The sequence below is a fragment of the Mytilus galloprovincialis genome, chromosome 7, assembly GCF_965363235.1.
Source record: "Mytilus galloprovincialis chromosome 7, xbMytGall1.hap1.1, whole genome shotgun sequence".
In the NCBI taxonomy this organism is placed as follows: domain Eukaryota; kingdom Metazoa; phylum Mollusca; class Bivalvia; order Mytilida; family Mytilidae; genus Mytilus; species Mytilus galloprovincialis.
This window is the reverse complement of record NC_134844.1, coordinates 92756371-92773390: the sequence shown is the minus strand read 5'-3', so window position 1 is coordinate 92773390 and position 17020 is coordinate 92756371. Positions and strand designations below refer to the sequence as shown.

Sequence of the window (17020 nt, the reverse complement as noted above, 5' to 3'; positions counted from 1 at the left end):
TATAAAAAAGAAGATGTGGTATGATTGCCAATGAGACAACTATCCACAAAAGACCAAAATGACACAGACATTAACAACTATAGGTCACCGTAAGGCCTTCAACAATGAGCAAAACCCATTTGTTTTAGATTCGTTCTCGTCTTAGAACTACATTAAACATTTTCCACTGGACGTAAAGCAAATAAACCATTACATTTCCTATTTAGCGGAGTGTTTTTTTATTAGATAGCTTGGTCACACCTTTTATTAGTGAAGCAACCTATTGCCTTATATTTATATGATCATGGTATTTATAACATTTGAGTTGTAGTATTTTGTCTTTTCCATTTCGTTATACTCAAAAGAAAAACCAGACACAACTTATACCGAACTAATGGGTTGTCGAAATATTTAAATTTGTCGGACTAATGGGGGGGGGTCGGAATATCAGGTTTACCTGGAATTAACACCTTTTTTTAAATTCGATGATTTGAATGTTTCAAACTCACAAATATAATTGCCAACTAATTCTTTTTTAAATTTCGTTAACATTATACATTCGAGTTATACATACTTCTTGTGAAGCCCTATATCATCAGACGAGATATCATTCTATCTAAGGTTAGAAAAAGGTACACAGATGAAAGATAACAGTCCTTACAATGAATATAATTTGTAATACAAAGTAAGGACTACCAGCGTTTTGCTTTTAGCAAGTGAAAAATGTCACTATCGATAAACTGATCGTAAATCTACGTCATACAAATATGTTTGTGTCCTAAATTATGAATCAAAGATATCAATCTAGGTGATGAATTTATCAGCAATAAAGATAAAAGAGTAAGACAAAACCAAACAAACCCATTGCTTAGCAACAGAAAAAGCAAGATATGCATTTCAGCGATCGTCTTGATTATCAAACTACTTAGAAATATAAAAATGTGTGCTTATTTATGTCATGGTTAATGTTTTTGAAATAGGGTCATAGAGCTCATGATGTTTAAGTCAAAATCACATCTGATAATGATTTGTTCAGCAAAGTAAATGCTTCTGAAATACATCTATGTGAATTTATTAGTTGGAAGTCTACGTCGACACTCCTACGTCAAAGGAATTACTCCATGTTACTTGTTTTATTCTACAGTATATCAGGTTATTTTTATCATAACTACCTTGTGTGTAGTGTAAATCTTATATTATTTTTTGTTTGTTTGTAGGATTATCAGATTGGACTATTCCATTGTATAAAATTCGTCTGCAGAAGAATTATTCAGATATCATTACCAGCGTAAAGCATGAACTGATAGTAGATTATTTGATATCATGTGCGGTATTGACAATTGGTGATCATCAAAATATAGAAGCTTGTCCATCACAAGAGCAAAGAAACAGAAAGTTAATGGACTCCCTTTTGCATGGAAATGAAAAGGGATTTACTGAATTTCTCAGCGCGCTACGTAATGGTTATGCAGATCTTGCAGATAAAATAGAGAACACAAACATTACACACACAGATAGATCAACCATTCAGAGTTGCTACAACGTCAATAAAAGAAAATATGGGATGAATGTACAGGACACAGTAACCTATCTGCCCAAAAAACCCAAAGATAATTAGAAGTGAACAATTATTCAGGGTTATATCCGTTTATGTAAAACTGTTGTTCATATCTAATTTTACTTAATAACAATATTATATTACTTTTAAATGACTTTTCAGGTTAATAGTGTCAATTAAATTAGTGATGTCCTAGTTTCATCACCAATGATATTTGTTTCAAAGTGACTTGGTCACCCTATTCATTTATCAATAGTATTAACACAAGTTTAAAGCGAATTAAGTTTCACCGTAATCACCAAGATTTAAATTCTATGTTGACATCTTCAGCCTAGAAAATTAGAAAATACTTATTTTGCCTGAAGAATTGAAACGTCAGTTTATCTCCATAAAAGTTTACCTATCAGGGTCTTGTTGGGATATAGTTTACAGAAAGAAAAAAATTACAAATAAAAAATATTGAATATAGAAAATGAACATATGTTTTAAAGAGATGAGAATATTGCTGTTATTCCAATTTCAGATTTTTTGTCTCGTCTCCGACGAAAGTTGCAGTATGCGAGACATAGGTATTACTACCCAGCGGCGGGATAAACTCTTTTTTGTAAATAGGTTTATATTTCAGAAGGTATAACACATGGATGCTTCATATCTTGTATGCAGATACATTGTGTTTCCATCAATGTAATGTCCATTGTCCTTGATCTAATGGTTATGGTTTAGCGACTGCTGGAAAAAAAAGAGTTTATTTGTCATGTGATTTCTCACTTATTATTAGTAATAGGATAACTATATTTGGTAAATGACAAAGTTCAAGGTGATAAGGATTAAAGTTTGTCTATCATTTTTAGCCATGGCGTTGTCAGTTCATTTTCGATTGATGACTTTGACTATCCCTCTGGTATATTTCGTCCCTCTTTTACATGAGAAGATCCGTTTCTCAAATACTTTAAGCAGTAGGTCAACTATATTTAGGATATGAAATGATTGAAATGGGCACATGTCAGTCTGGCAGGTTTCAAGTGACCTTCACCTCATTTTTATGGTTTACTGGTCACTGTTAAGATTTTGTGTTTTGGTCTGTTTTTCAAGTAATATAAGCAACAGGCCAATTATTGTAGTATTGAAATATTGTGAGGTGTACATGTCTGTCTGTCAAGTAGGATCTGACCTTGACCTCAGTTTCATGAGTCATTGGTCAATGTTTAATTTTTGTGTTTTGTCTGTTTTTCAAGTACTATAAGAAACGGGTCAACTATATTTGGTGTATGCAATGATTGTTAGGTGTACATGTCTGTTTGGAAGGTATCATCTGACCTTGAACTTTTTGTTATGGTTCAATGGTCAATGTTATTTTTTTGTGTTTTGGTCTGTTTTTCAAACATAATAGCAATAGGTCAGCTATGTAAGGAATAATTGTAAGACGCACATGTCTGTCTTGCAGGTATCATCTGACCTTGACATCATATGTATTGTTCATTTGTGAATGGTAAGTTTTTGTGTTTTGGTCTGTTTTTCAATAAGCATATGTAATAGGTCAACTATAGTTGGTGTATACAAAAAAATTATAATGTAAAAAAATAAGGAGATTCGGTATGATTGCCAATGAGGTGTATATGTCTGTCTGTCGCACATTTTATCTGACATTGACCCCATTGTCATAGATTTTTAAAAATGTTAAGTTTCTGTAACGCTTTTTGTTTTGTAAAACCTTTATCTTTAAGTCTTTCAATGTAAAATCTAATGTCAGTAAAGCAGGAGAGACATTTCAGCGTATGCACTCTTGTGTTTATTTTGTTTTGTAACATATGCCACTTTAGAAGCAATACAAAATATTCTGGGAAAAAATTGATCACATGATAAATAAGTACCAGAGCATGTTGTCAGTTGAAATTTTCTTATGAGAAAGAAGAAAGAAAGTAACACAAATATTTTTTGTTAAATTGTATGAAAAGTTTTTAGTAAAAGTCGTTTTAGTTAATTTACATGATGATAGTTTTTGAACAGGTTCAACCCACCATTTTTTCCTTTAAAAATGCCCTGTACCAAGTCAGGAATATGGTCATTGTTATATTATAGTTCGTTTCTGTGTGTATTACATTATAACGTTGTGTCGTTTGTTTTCTCTTATTTTTAAGTGTAAATTCACATTGCGATAAGACGTGTCACGGTACTTGTCTATCCCAAATTCATGTATTTGGTTTTGATGTTATATATATTATTCTCGTGGGATTTTGTCTATGTGTGTTACATTTTAGTGTTATGTCGTTGTTCTCCTCTTATATTTAATGCGTTTCCCTCGGTTTTAGTTTGTTATCCCGATTTTGTTTTTTGTCCATGGATTTATGAGTTTTGAACAGCGGTATACTACTGTTGCCTTATTTATTACTATATGTTTGCATTATTTTCAATGTCAGAAGAGGTGGTATAACATACACAGGCAATTATTCCATTGTGAGTATTGGTTATGGTTCATTTTGGAACCTTTTCGTACGAATTGTTTAAATACATCTATGTATAAAAGACCAACAACAGAAAGATCTTATGTTAAGTCAATTGTAAACTTACTTTCTTAGTGTACTGTGAATTTAAGGAATGTGAAACTTAAAACGTTAACTCTGTTGTCAATCATGGTGTTGACATTGGAGTCATATATATAAGCAGCCAAACGTTCTTTTTTATGGCATCTGTATTATCAATCTTCATTAATAATTATGGTCTCTGGTTGGAGTTGCATCATTTGCAATTATATCACATCTTCTATTTTTTAATGAAAGTAGTTTGGACATTTAATTTACTTGATCTGGCTGAAATGATCAAAACGTTGGTCATCACTAATTGTACTTTGTTATTTGTGTCGTATCATATTTGAACCCCATACGATTACTTTTATACCACTTCATTATTCCTTTTACAACATGTTAAGTGCCACTCGTAGAGAAGTAACAGCAAACTTTTCCAGGGGACATGGCCTCACCTTCTTAAATGAAGTGTTGTGTTGTTTCTCTAACTTTCTGTTTTGAATTTTCAGTGACTTCAAATTTCCTTAGTCATGTTAATGTCATGGTCTATTATATCCTTTGTCATTAGAATCAATGTATGTTCATTTCTTTTATTGTTTCATTGTTTTAGAGATTCGGGTATAAACATAAACTGACAGTTTGTGACTTTGATAATATCCCATGATGAAACCAGAACTAGACAATTCACATTGTTTAGAATCCTATCACTAACTATACTCTACGGGTTCTATAGATTTAGGTGTAGAATGTTTTAACTAATTGCCTACTTTTTTCGTTTTCCACAAAGTTTCCTGAGAATAACATTTTTTCATAGAGTATCATAAAAATAATGAGCAAATCTATGAATAGTGTACATATTGTATTAGTTTGCTGCAGTAATGTTGTAGATTATTTCATAACATCTATCTGTAAAATTGTATAAGATTAATGAGAATATTGTGTTCCAATGTAGCTGTTTGTGTCATTATTTTGCACTATTGATGTAGATCGTGAAATTATTGCACACGTTTGACAAATGTTACCATGTAAATAAAAGCATGCTGAATTGTTTCTATTTTGTGTATATATATGTTACAAGCATTTTCTAAATTTAGATGACTAAATTTTCAGTCAATTTAAAAAATGCCTACAAAATGACTAAAAACACTTAGTCATTTTGTAAAATGACTAAAATTTTGTGGCAAATTTCCACAAATTGCCTGTTGAGTTTCAGGCAAAAAAGGAGGATATCATTCAGATGCTTATGACAGAAGTGGACAAAATAAATCTTGCAAAAAATAACTAGTGGTTCGTTATAATTAATTGATTCTCAGAAAACCAGATTGGAAATTTTTTATGATATGTTCTCATCAGTGAAACTACGTTAAGTACGTACTCACTTTGTATTTCAGATACCAATAGTGAATTTATGATTATTTTGTCAAAATGGAAGAAGGATAAATTGTTTTGTCATAAGAAAAAAATTGCAATCGAAATTTTAGAAAATATAAATTCTAAACAGTAAAGTGAACATATGAAATAGAGAACAAATCGTTTTTAATTGCTGATTTTGGTTTTTTTTTTTGCATAAGTCGCAAATATGTTATGCAATTTTAAGACGTGAACAATTTTGTTACAATTCGTTTTGGTTATTTCTATAGTGGATTTACCTGAATGCAATTTAGACTGCAGCTTGTAATTGAAACAAAGGTATTTAGGACAGGGACAGAAAATCCCCCCTGCAGAACAACCATAGAGTTCTCAACGTGCAGAAAGTGTTGATTGAAAGGGCAATATCTCCTCAAGGGGGTTGATTGATAATTGACTTAAGGATGTTCTTAGGTGAGGTTTTGGAATTTGTGTCAAATGTTCGGACTTCTTGGTGTTTTTCCATGCAAAACAATGTAAAATATTTTGCCCCATAACACCCATTTATTTTTTCATATAAGATTAAATACCTCTTGAAAGGTCATTTGCCAAAATTTTAGAAGATTCTTAATTTTCTTTCTTTTTGTTTAGAGACCCAATAATACCAATGTAATATAAGGTAAAAGTCCGAGTCAGTCTTTTCCCGCCATATTTTAAATCTCAATTATCTCGAAAAAAGGAGGTCCATGACCTATCAATATTTTTAGCTTATTTTTATCCTTAAATGATGCTCTACCAGCTTATAGTATAAATTTTAACATCTTAATTTATTAATTTTCACCTAACCTCACCTAAGTACATCCTTAATTGTTTATATTACTTTTGCTGAACATTATTGCTGTTTATCTTTCTCTCTATTATGATATTAAAGATAATAACCGGAAACTGCAAAATGTTCATAAATTACCAATACAGGGGCAGCGACCAAACAGCCTGTTGTCTGATCATCTGAAAATGTCAGGTCTGATAGATCTTAACATGATGATTTTGTTAACCCCCATGTCAGATTTGCTCTATATGAATTGAATTTTGAGATATATTAAGCTAAAAACTGTATTTTACCCCTATTTTTCCTTTATAGCCATGTTGGCTATGTTGTTTCGCAATCGGGGATTAATGGGACAGAATTTTTTAAACAAGATACTCTAATGATGATGGCGGCCAAATTTGGTTAAATTTCTCTAAAATGCCTAAAAAATTTAGTCATTATGTATAATGACTGAGTCTTGCAGGAATTTTAGAAAATGCCTGAAGTTTTCAGGCATTTGTAAAATGCCTAAAATATATAGAAAATTCCTGTAACATGAATATATTTATTGCACTCTTGGTGTAGATTGTGTCATTGTTACATATGTTTGCGGTTTGTGTCTTCTAAATAAAAACTGTTTGGGTTAGGATTGTATCACTGAGTTATGACTGATTTTTTTTTACATTCTATGTTTTGGTGAATAAGTTGACTCAATAAAATGAGAAAGAATATAAAATATTTCAATCAAAATCTATAACTTGAAGAAAACAGACTATACCAAGTAAAAAAGAAAAGAAAAAACGAAAAATTAAACACACCAGTCTACATGGTCTATACAACATTAAGCAACATGGGTAAAGAAAAGAGCGACACGATACAAATTCAATACAGGAATGCTCACAGGTGCTCAGAAAGGGTATGATCAACTATTGCAAAAAAGTATCGATTTAAAACACTTCTAAAAAAGACTATAATTAAGAGCAAATCATTAATCTTCTAAATTGTAGAACTTGGAAATACATATAAAAATAATGTTACCGTCAACAACTTTAAAGAAATTTTTTTGATAATATAAACTGGAGAAAATGACCAATTAAAGTGTTTATCAATGGGAATAAAACTCATAATTTAAATACAAACTGACAACGCCATGACACAAAAACACAAAAGACAACATGTAACTAACTACATAAGACATAACAAAATAAAGACTCAGCAACACGAACTTGCTTCTCTAAAAACAAAAGCTCGAACGGAAACCAAACATGTCCATCATCATCCGTTTATAAATTTTGAAATGATTAAGTAACTAAGGTTTCAACTCCTTCATGCAAAGTTGACTTTAGATGAATTTGGCTATTATTTTAGGTATTTTTGACATATAGCTCTTCAACAGTTGCGGTACTTAGAAATCCAGTAAAGCGCTTCGGACGCATTTAATCATTAAACGTGGTTTTTTTCAAATTTTGTATGAGTGTACTTTCAAATATCCAACCAATATTTGCTTTTTTAAACAGAGAAACAGTTTCAGACACTTTTGTTTTAAAAAATAGTTGTCCGTCACCTTATTTGTCTGTTTGCCTTTTTAGCTCACCTGGCCCAAAGGGCCAAGTGAGCTTTTCCCATCACTTGGCGTCCGTCGTCCGTCGTCCGTCGTCTGTCGTCCGTCGTCTGTCGTCCGTCGTCGTCCGGCGTCGTTAACTTTTACAAAAATCTTCTCCTCTGAAACTACTGGGCCAAATTACACCAAACTTGGCCAAAATCATCATTGGGGTATCTAGTTTAAAAAATGTGTCCGGTGACCCGGCCAACCATCCAAGATGGCCGCCATGGCTAAAATAGAACATAGGGGTAAAATGCAGTTTTTGGCTTATAACTCAAAAACCAAAGCAATTAGAGCAAATCTGACATGGGGTAAACTTGTGTAACAGATCAAGATCTATCTGCCCTGAAATTTTCAGATAAATCGGATAACCTGTTGTTGGGTTGCTGCCCCTGAATTAGTAATTTTAAGGAAATTTTGCTGTTTTTGGTTATTATCTTGAATATTATTATAGATAGAGATAAACTGTAAACAGCAATAATGTTCAGCAAAGTAATATTTACAAATAAGTCAACATGACCGAAATGGTCAGTTGACCCCTTTAGGAGTTATTGCCCTTTATAGTCAATTTTTAACCATTTTTCGTAAATCTTAGTAATCTTTTACAAAAATCTTCTCCTCTGAAACTACTTGGCCAAATCAATCCAAACTTGGCCACAACCATCTTTGGGGTATGTAGTTTGAAAAATGTGTCCAGTGACCCAGCCATCCAATCAAGATGGCCGCCATGGCTAAAAATAGAACCTTGGGTAAAATGCAGTTTTTGCTTATAACTCAAAAACCAAAGCATTTAGAGTAAATATGACATAGGTAAATTTGTTTATCAGGTCAAGATCTACCTGCCCTGAAATTTTCAGATGAATTGGACAACCCGGTTTTGGGTTGCTGCCCCAGAATAAGTAATTTTAATGAAATTTTGCTGTTTTTGGTTATTATCTTGAATATTATTATAGATAGAGATAAACTGTAAACAGCAATAATGTTCAGCAAAGTAATATTTACAAATAAGTCAACAAGACCGAAATGGTCAGTTGACCCCTTTAGGAGTTATTGCCCTTAATAGTCAATTTTTAACCATTTTTCGTAAATCTTAGTAATCTTTTACATCTTCTCCTCTGAAACTATTTGGCCAAATTACACCAAACTTGGCCAAAATCATCATTGGGGTAATCTTGTTTAAAAAATGTGTCCGGTGACCCGGCCAACCATCCAAGATGGCCGCCATGGCTAAAAATAGAACATAGGGGTAAAATGCAGTTTTTGGCTTATAACTCAAAAACCAAAGCATTTAGAGCAAATCTGTCAGGGGTAATATTGTTCATCAGGTCAAGATCTATCTGCCCTGAAATTTTCAGATGAATCAGACATTTCGTTGTTGGGTTGTTGCCCCTGAAATGATAATTTTAAGGAAATTTTGCTGTTTTTGGTTATTATCTTGAATATTATTATAGATAGAGATAAACTGTAAACAGCAATAATGTTCAGCAAAGTAAGATCTACAAATAAGTCAACATGACCAAAATGGTCAAGTGACCACTTTAGGAGTTATTGCCCTTTATAGTCAATTTTTAACCATTTTTCGCAAATCTTAGTAATCTTTTAGAAAAATCTTCTCCTCTGAAACTACTGGGCCAAATTTAACCAAACTTGGCCATAATCATCATTGGGGTATCTAGTTTAAAAAATGTGTCCGGTAACTCAGCCAACAAACCAAGATGGCCGCCATGGCTAAAAATAGAACATGGGGGTAAAATGCAGTTTTTGGCTTATAACTCAAAAACCAAAGCATTAAGAGCAAATCTGGCAGGAAGTAAAATTGTTGATCAGGTCAAGATCTATTTGCCCTGGAATTTTCAGATGAATCGGAAAATCGGTTGTTAGGTTGCTGCCCCTGAATTGGTAATTTTGAGGAAATTTTGCTGTTTTTTTGTTATTATCTTGAATATTATTATAGATAGAGATAAACTGTAAACAGCAATAATGAACAGCAAAGTAATAACTAAAAATAAGTCAGTATGACTAAAATAGTCAATTGACCCCCTAAGGAGTTATTGCCCTTCAGGGGTTCAAATTAACATTTGTTACTGGAAGGTCCAGGACCTTTGACACTCAAAACTGAAAGGTCCACAACCTAAATTGCAGGTCCTACTTTTACTTGAAATATTTTATAACACAGTAAGATACAAAATTATTGTGCCTTTGGTGTTAGGTTATCTTGTTACATTGTCAGTGTCACTGTTGTATAATATGTTCAATAAACTAATAAATATAATTGTCTTGTATATTATGAATTCATATTATCTTTATTTTTTTTTTATTTGTTAGGGTGTCATTGTTGGTAGGTGTGTTGTAACAAAGATTAGTAATTAATTACTAATTATATCATTACCTCAGGGCTCACACTACTTCAACTCGATTTTAAAAGTCCACTAGAGCTTGTTACTTTGTTACATTGTATCATATCTAGTTGCACTATTTTTGATAATAAAGTACGAAACTTCCAGCTATTTACAGGCCCCTAAAAATTGAGGAGAAATTACCCCTTGGAATTGCAGTAATTTGTTTACACTTTAAAACATCTGCATGTCATATCCACATGTATTAATGATAAAAGAAAAATGCTGTCACATTGTATTGGATGTTGACATGGAAATTTGTGAACTAAAAAACTTATTAAGTAATTTTGAGTTTCAACCTAAAATATTTTCTGGTCTTTCTTTCTTTTCCATATATCTTTTGGTTTTCAATTCTGGTGATTATATTTCATAATCTTAGATGTATTTTGTCACAACTTCAAGCCTGACATTATTTTTTTTATTGTATTTGATCGGCAAACCCGGAATTACCCTTATCCGTCCCGGAAACTGATCCGGTATTGTAATTATCTTCATTTCCGGTTTATATATGGCATCCATTGTTTTTCAATGTTGATGTTGTCGGTCAAATACGATTTCACTTGGATTTACAAATTACTTGTTTGCGATTTTCGGTATAAAATTAGCGGTTGGACAAAATGAATATTGCTGTCATGAATAATAAAGATGAGAATTTATTTTGAGATCGTTTATTTGGAAATTTTGATAAAAAGGTCTGCGAAGTTATTTTTTATTTTCTTTCAAATCGAAGGTCCGTCGGGCGTAGCTAGTAACCAAAACGAAGGTCCGCTTGCAAAAGTGGAAGGTCGCGGACCTCGGACCACCGCTAATTTGAACCCCTGCCCTTTATAGTCAATTTTTAACAATTTTCTTAAAATTTGAAGATTTTCAATAACACTTTCCACAGAAAGTACTGTTATAGATAGAGATAATTGTAAGCAGCAAGAATGTTTAGTAAAGTAAGATCTACAAACACATCACCATCACCAAAACACAATTTTGTCATAAATCCATCTGTGTCCATTGTTTAATATTCACATAGACCAAGGTGAGCGACACAGGCTCTTTAGAGCCTCTAGTTATTTTTAGCCATGGCGTTGCTAGTTTATTTTCAATCTATGATTTTGACTGTCCTTCTGGTATTTTTCGTCTGTCTTTCATTCTTTATGAAAAATATTTTTTTCAGAGATTGGAGATGTGTTGAAGGATAGCAATGTCACATATTTCAGGGGAAACTGTTAATAAAGGGATGGTCTCTGATAAAGGTTTCCCTGGAATCAAAACATTTCAGAAATAACCCGAAACGTTGCCTACATTGCATAGTTTCAATGAAAGGCCAGAGATATGATTCGTGGTTATAAAAATAAAGACGGAATAAATGCATATAATGAAAAACAAATATCATTTGGTCGGATACTTAGCACATCAGGGTATTCAACATGGTCCTACACAGATAGATTGTTCTCAGTATTAAAAAGATGAAATATAGCCAAAAAGACAGCAAATAAAATTACCAACAAGAACCTATTTAAGTAGCGATCAATAAAATAAAAACGGATTAAATTCATATATCATTAAACAGAGATCATTTGCTTGACTAGTTACCACTTAAAGGTATTCAACATGGACCAACACAGATAGATTGTTTTCAATATGAAAACAATGAAATATAACCATAAAGACAGGAAATAATATTCCAAATAAAAAACAAAACCTCTTTAATTAAGTAGGGAGGAAGAAAAAAAAGTTTCAAGGCAGCACTTGTTGAAATTTGAAAATGTGTCCATAAAAGACACTCGCAACTTATGCATCTTTTAAACTCACCAAAGGAGACCATGACTTGACCTTCATTCGAAAGTGATTTCTACATTCGGGTTTTTTTTCAGACCCGAACGACTCCCCACTGTCAAAAGTAGTTCTAGTTCAATTTCAAATATAATCCTCCGTTTGACATACCTACTATGTAACTGGTATCGTTCCTTAGTTTTCATATTTTTTTGTAAAAAAAATGAAGGATGTCTCTAACTCAATGTTAGTAAATTTGTATTCACTTGATAATATACAGCCCTACTTCTAACATAATTCTGGTTTATATAAGGGAAGTCTCTAATTCAGTGTAACTTTATTTGTATTTTCGTAATGATATACAGCCTTACTTCTAACAGAGTTCTGGTTTATATGAAGGAAGTTTCTAATAGTTATCAAAAGTACCAGGATTACAAATCGGTACGCCAGACGCGCGTTTCGTCTACATAAGACTCATCAGTGACGCTCATATCAAAACAGTTATAAGCTTTTTTAATTATTTTTTTGCTTTTGAACTTTTTCCGATCGAACGTTATTTTATAGACAAAAGCGTGTCTGGCGTACACAATTAGAATCCTGGTATCTCTGATGATTTTATGTATATAAAATCCTGTGAATTTTTGTTTTAAATTGAAGAAATTTTAGAAAAAATCTTAGTAGTGAACATTTTTTTTCAGTAGATTAGTCCTACCTCTTTCATTTGAAGTTAATACTATACTAACATCTTATGATATACAAAAGAAGATGTGGTATGATTGTCAATGAGACAACTGTCCACAAGAGACCAAAATGACACAGACATTAACAACTATAGGTCACCGTAAGGTCTTCAACAATGAGAAGCCATACCGCATATACAGCTATAAAAGGCCCCAACATGACAATGTAAAACAATTCAAACGAGAAAACTAACGGCCTTATTTATGTAAAAAAAATGAACGAAACACAAATATGTAAAACATAAACAACAACCACTGAATTACAGGTTCCTGACTTGGGACAGACACATACATAAATAATGTGGCGGGGTTAAACATGTTAGCGGGATCCCAACCCTCCCCTTAACCTGGGACAGTGGTATAACAGAACAACATAAGAATGAACTATAAAAATCAGTTAAAAAAGGCTTAACTCATCAGATGGACACAAATATAATTGGACGTAGGCGGGTACTTGTACATCCCGACAACAAAAAGACATTAGGAACAGATCTGAGAGTACTCGCAGTTATCTGACAGCTAGTTCAAATCTATTTGTTCGTATATACATGTTAAATGAATGGCTTCATTTTTCTGGTGTCCACTTGTAAACATAAACAGTGATTGCTTCTATTTATTTTGACTTGGCTTGCATCTTTCTGTAAATTTATAAAAAAAAACAATGGTGCCGCATATTAACCGTCTGATAATCATACACAAAGCATTTTTTTTTACAAAAGCAAATAAATCAATAAATCATTCTAATATGTTTAAAATCAAATATTGGTCAAGGTATGAATAGGGCCTTGGTGTAACTGTCAATTCATATATGATATATGCACCCGAGACAATTGTACATACTTCTCGGATACCGTTTTGACAAATTCAGGGCATGAACGTTCCCTGGTTGTAAGGTTAATGGATTATTATGTAATAGTGTTGATTTTGATATATCATATTCTTGTGACATTACGATCCTTTCACTTACAAAAAGGGCCTCAGTGGCCGAGTGGTCCAAGTAGTCGAACTACTAATGCACTAGCCAATCAGCATTGAAATTGGGAGTTTTAATCCCGCACGTACCAGGTGCGCTCGACTAAAATCTTAATTGACTAGGATCGTCAGTTTTCGTCGGTGATTATCACTTCGGCTTCATCCACCAATAAAAACTGACCGCCACGAAATAGCACAATAGTGGCGTTAAATACCGATCAATCAATCAATCAATCACTTATAAAAGCTGTATATTATTACTTGTCCAGACTGGTTTAAATGATCATAGAGCATATATCATATAAAAACATTTTTGCAATTCTTAAAGGAAACTTCATAATTTTTTCGTCAGAAGCAGTCCTACAGGTATAAGACAAGGGACTACAGTTATCGTCTACATATAATCCTTACATTGTGTGGGCAGTGTAAGCCCAATATATAGCCTTTTAGTTGTTTCGACTTTTATGCATAAGTGATATGCTAAATTTCTATCCGACAATTTTTCATGTTTTGGTGTTAATGTTTCTAGATTTATAAATTAGGTGTGAACTCAAAACATTGCGTAAAATAGATTCAGCAATATATTGTACAAAATGTGATATATTCATTGTCCTGCTGTAACGGTCTGTTTGAAGTTCGTGCAATTTGAGGAGAGCTCAATATATATAGATATTGAAGTCCCTCATACAACTTGATCTGTAGAAAAGTATATTTAACAATGATTGCTTCACCTGATTCATTTCGTATGCACTACCTACAAAGAATTGACCACGTGACCTGGATTTCTTTCTGAAGACTTTTGAGTTTGGTTTTATTATCGTTCAACTGTTTTGTTTATTAGGAGATAGTCCAGTAGCTCAAAATACGATCTGAGGAATGACGGAAAAGTAATTAGATTATTTGTTACGCTAACGGTATTGAAATTTGAGCATTTCACTTCTACAGTGTTGGAAAAAAAGGCAATTTAGCTAACATTATTAGAAAAAAGAAGACACTCGAAAGACAAAACACAGTAGCAAAATATAAAGACAAGAATACAAAAAAAGAAATGACCATAGCGTAATAAAACAATGGCGGGTTGTATAAATAATGAGCCACGCCAAAGGGATATTACTAAAAATGGAATAAATAGTAAAGGTTATATGTTATATTTGTTATTCTCGTGGGATTTTGTCTATATGTGTTACATTTTAGTGTTATGTCGTTGTTCTCCTCTTATATTTAATGCGTTTCCCTCGGTTTTAGTTTGTTATCCCGATTTTGTTTTTTGTCCATGGATTTATGAGTTTTGAACAGCGGTATAATACTGTTGCCTTTATTTAGAAATAAACAAAGACAAATAAAAAGAACACTATAACACGTAATTAAAGTGATAAACAACATCAGTACATACAATATGTACTTTAAGATCATCATGTATTATTTTTGAAGTTGATGCGGAATATTTATCAACTAGGTCTTGGTATCTTCCCGTGAATGATTTTTTTTCAAAGGACAAAACATTCTTTCGCATAACCCTGAGAGTGAAAGATATCAGAGGGACATTCAAAGTCGTAAGTCGAAAATAAACTGACAACGGCATGGCAAACAAAAAGAAAAAAAAATCCCAGACAAACAACAGTACATAAAATTCAACACAGGGAACTAAAGAGTGAGGAATACGAATCCCACCATAAACTGGTGGTGATCTCATTTTCTGCTCAGATACTGGTGACGTTTTACAAAGTCTGAATATCAGGTGCAAGCTCTTTGTCAATATGCCATTTTGTCTTTCCTCTATTGTCATATTTGTTTATTCTATACTAATTAAGATTATAACACAATGTTGACTGCTGTATCCCTATTTTTTATATGTTAACATACTATGTCTGTTTGTTTTGTGCACACATTGTTGTCAATATAATGAAATGTTATGCGACTGTCATATAAGTGAGAGGTTTAGATATCAATAAAACCAGATTTAATCCACCATTTTCGACATTAGGATATGCCTATAGCAAGTCAGGAATACGACATTTGTTTTCATTTCTTTGATGTGTTTGATCTTTTGATGTTGCCATTTGATAAGGGACTTTCCGTTGTGAATTTTCCTTGGAGTTCAGTATTTTTTGTTATTTTATTTTTTGCTGTCAAGATATTCATTTTTTCAGAAACCTTTTGCAAGAGATTAATGATAATTTGATACCAGGGAAAACGGATTTTTTTTACCAGGAAATGCCTATCATTCACATTGATTTTGGTAATGATTGAATGATATTTCTTCCATATTTATAACAATTGCTGTGAGGCAACATTATGTCAGTGTGACCTTATATTGCATACCTGAGGTCCGATTCACTTCTCAGAAAACAATTTGAATATATCTTATAAAGAACGTATATTATTTTGACTCAAACACTAATAAACCAGTCCCGAGATTGTTCAAGCGTCTGCGTGTGGCTCATTTAACGACTGACTGGGCCTTTCAGACGTCGAAGCAATATCGGACTATACTCGGTGCCTTATTTGTTCTGATGTCCTCTTTAATGAGTGTCTTGGTCTTTTTGCATTGTGTTTGCTTTTAATATCATAATTGAAAATATTCAAGAATCCTTCGAGATGAAGAGCGGCAACGAAAGCAATGTTGATTATTCCGTATTATATCAAAAGACGTTTGTCATCCTGTTCGTATTCTTTGTTTATACAATTTTAATGAAAAACTATGTTTACCTGTCACGCTGTAGTTTCTAACTGTGTGTTTTTTTGTTGGTTTTTTTTTTTTGTTGCCTGAAGCTTATAACTGTTGAAGGAATTTTCTTTTGTTCCTGTAAGTATGAGTTATAATTGTTGTCGTTTATGACTGTTGTAAGGACTTTATTTTCTTCCTGATAGTATAGGTTTTAATTGTTGGAGTTGTTTTTGTTTTCTGCATTTTATAACTGTTGTAGGGACTTTTCTATTCTTACTGTGAGTTTGGGTTATAGTTTCTGTTTTATTGCATATAGTTTGTAACTGGTTTTTTTTCTTGCATATCTATTTTGTTCCATGTGAGATGAAACGAACAGAATTCTCCTGTTTGAAGAAGAAGACAAAAAAATAATTAAGGATTCGAATATCTGACTGTCGAATGTTGGCACTTAATTACACAACAGTTCTTATCAAAATAACAGAATGGTAGCATACAGATATAAAAAACCTAAAGAATGATAAAAATACAAGATAGCTCATCCAGGTGAAAATCCTAAAAAAGAATCAAAACACCTCAATTCATTTGTCCGCTGATTTCTTCATAAAATGTAGATATAGTAACGAAAAACATAGTGGAAACACTACCCAAAACGATTTATTGGGA

At 32.5% G+C, this 17020-nt stretch overlaps 1 protein-coding gene across 1 annotated transcript in view; it reads left to right on the top strand.

Moving 5' to 3' along the window:
* The window catches only part of LOC143083993 (uncharacterized), a 32882-nt gene extending 25819 nt beyond the window's left edge, over positions 1-7063 (top strand). Inside the window, exon 10 of the mRNA XM_076260404.1 lies at positions 1197-7063. Coding sequence (XP_076116519.1) covers positions 1197-1597 — 401 coding nt within the window. The 3' untranslated portion in view covers positions 1598-7063. The remainder of the gene's footprint in view (positions 1-1196) is intronic.
* Positions 7064-17020: the final 9957 nt, after the last annotated feature.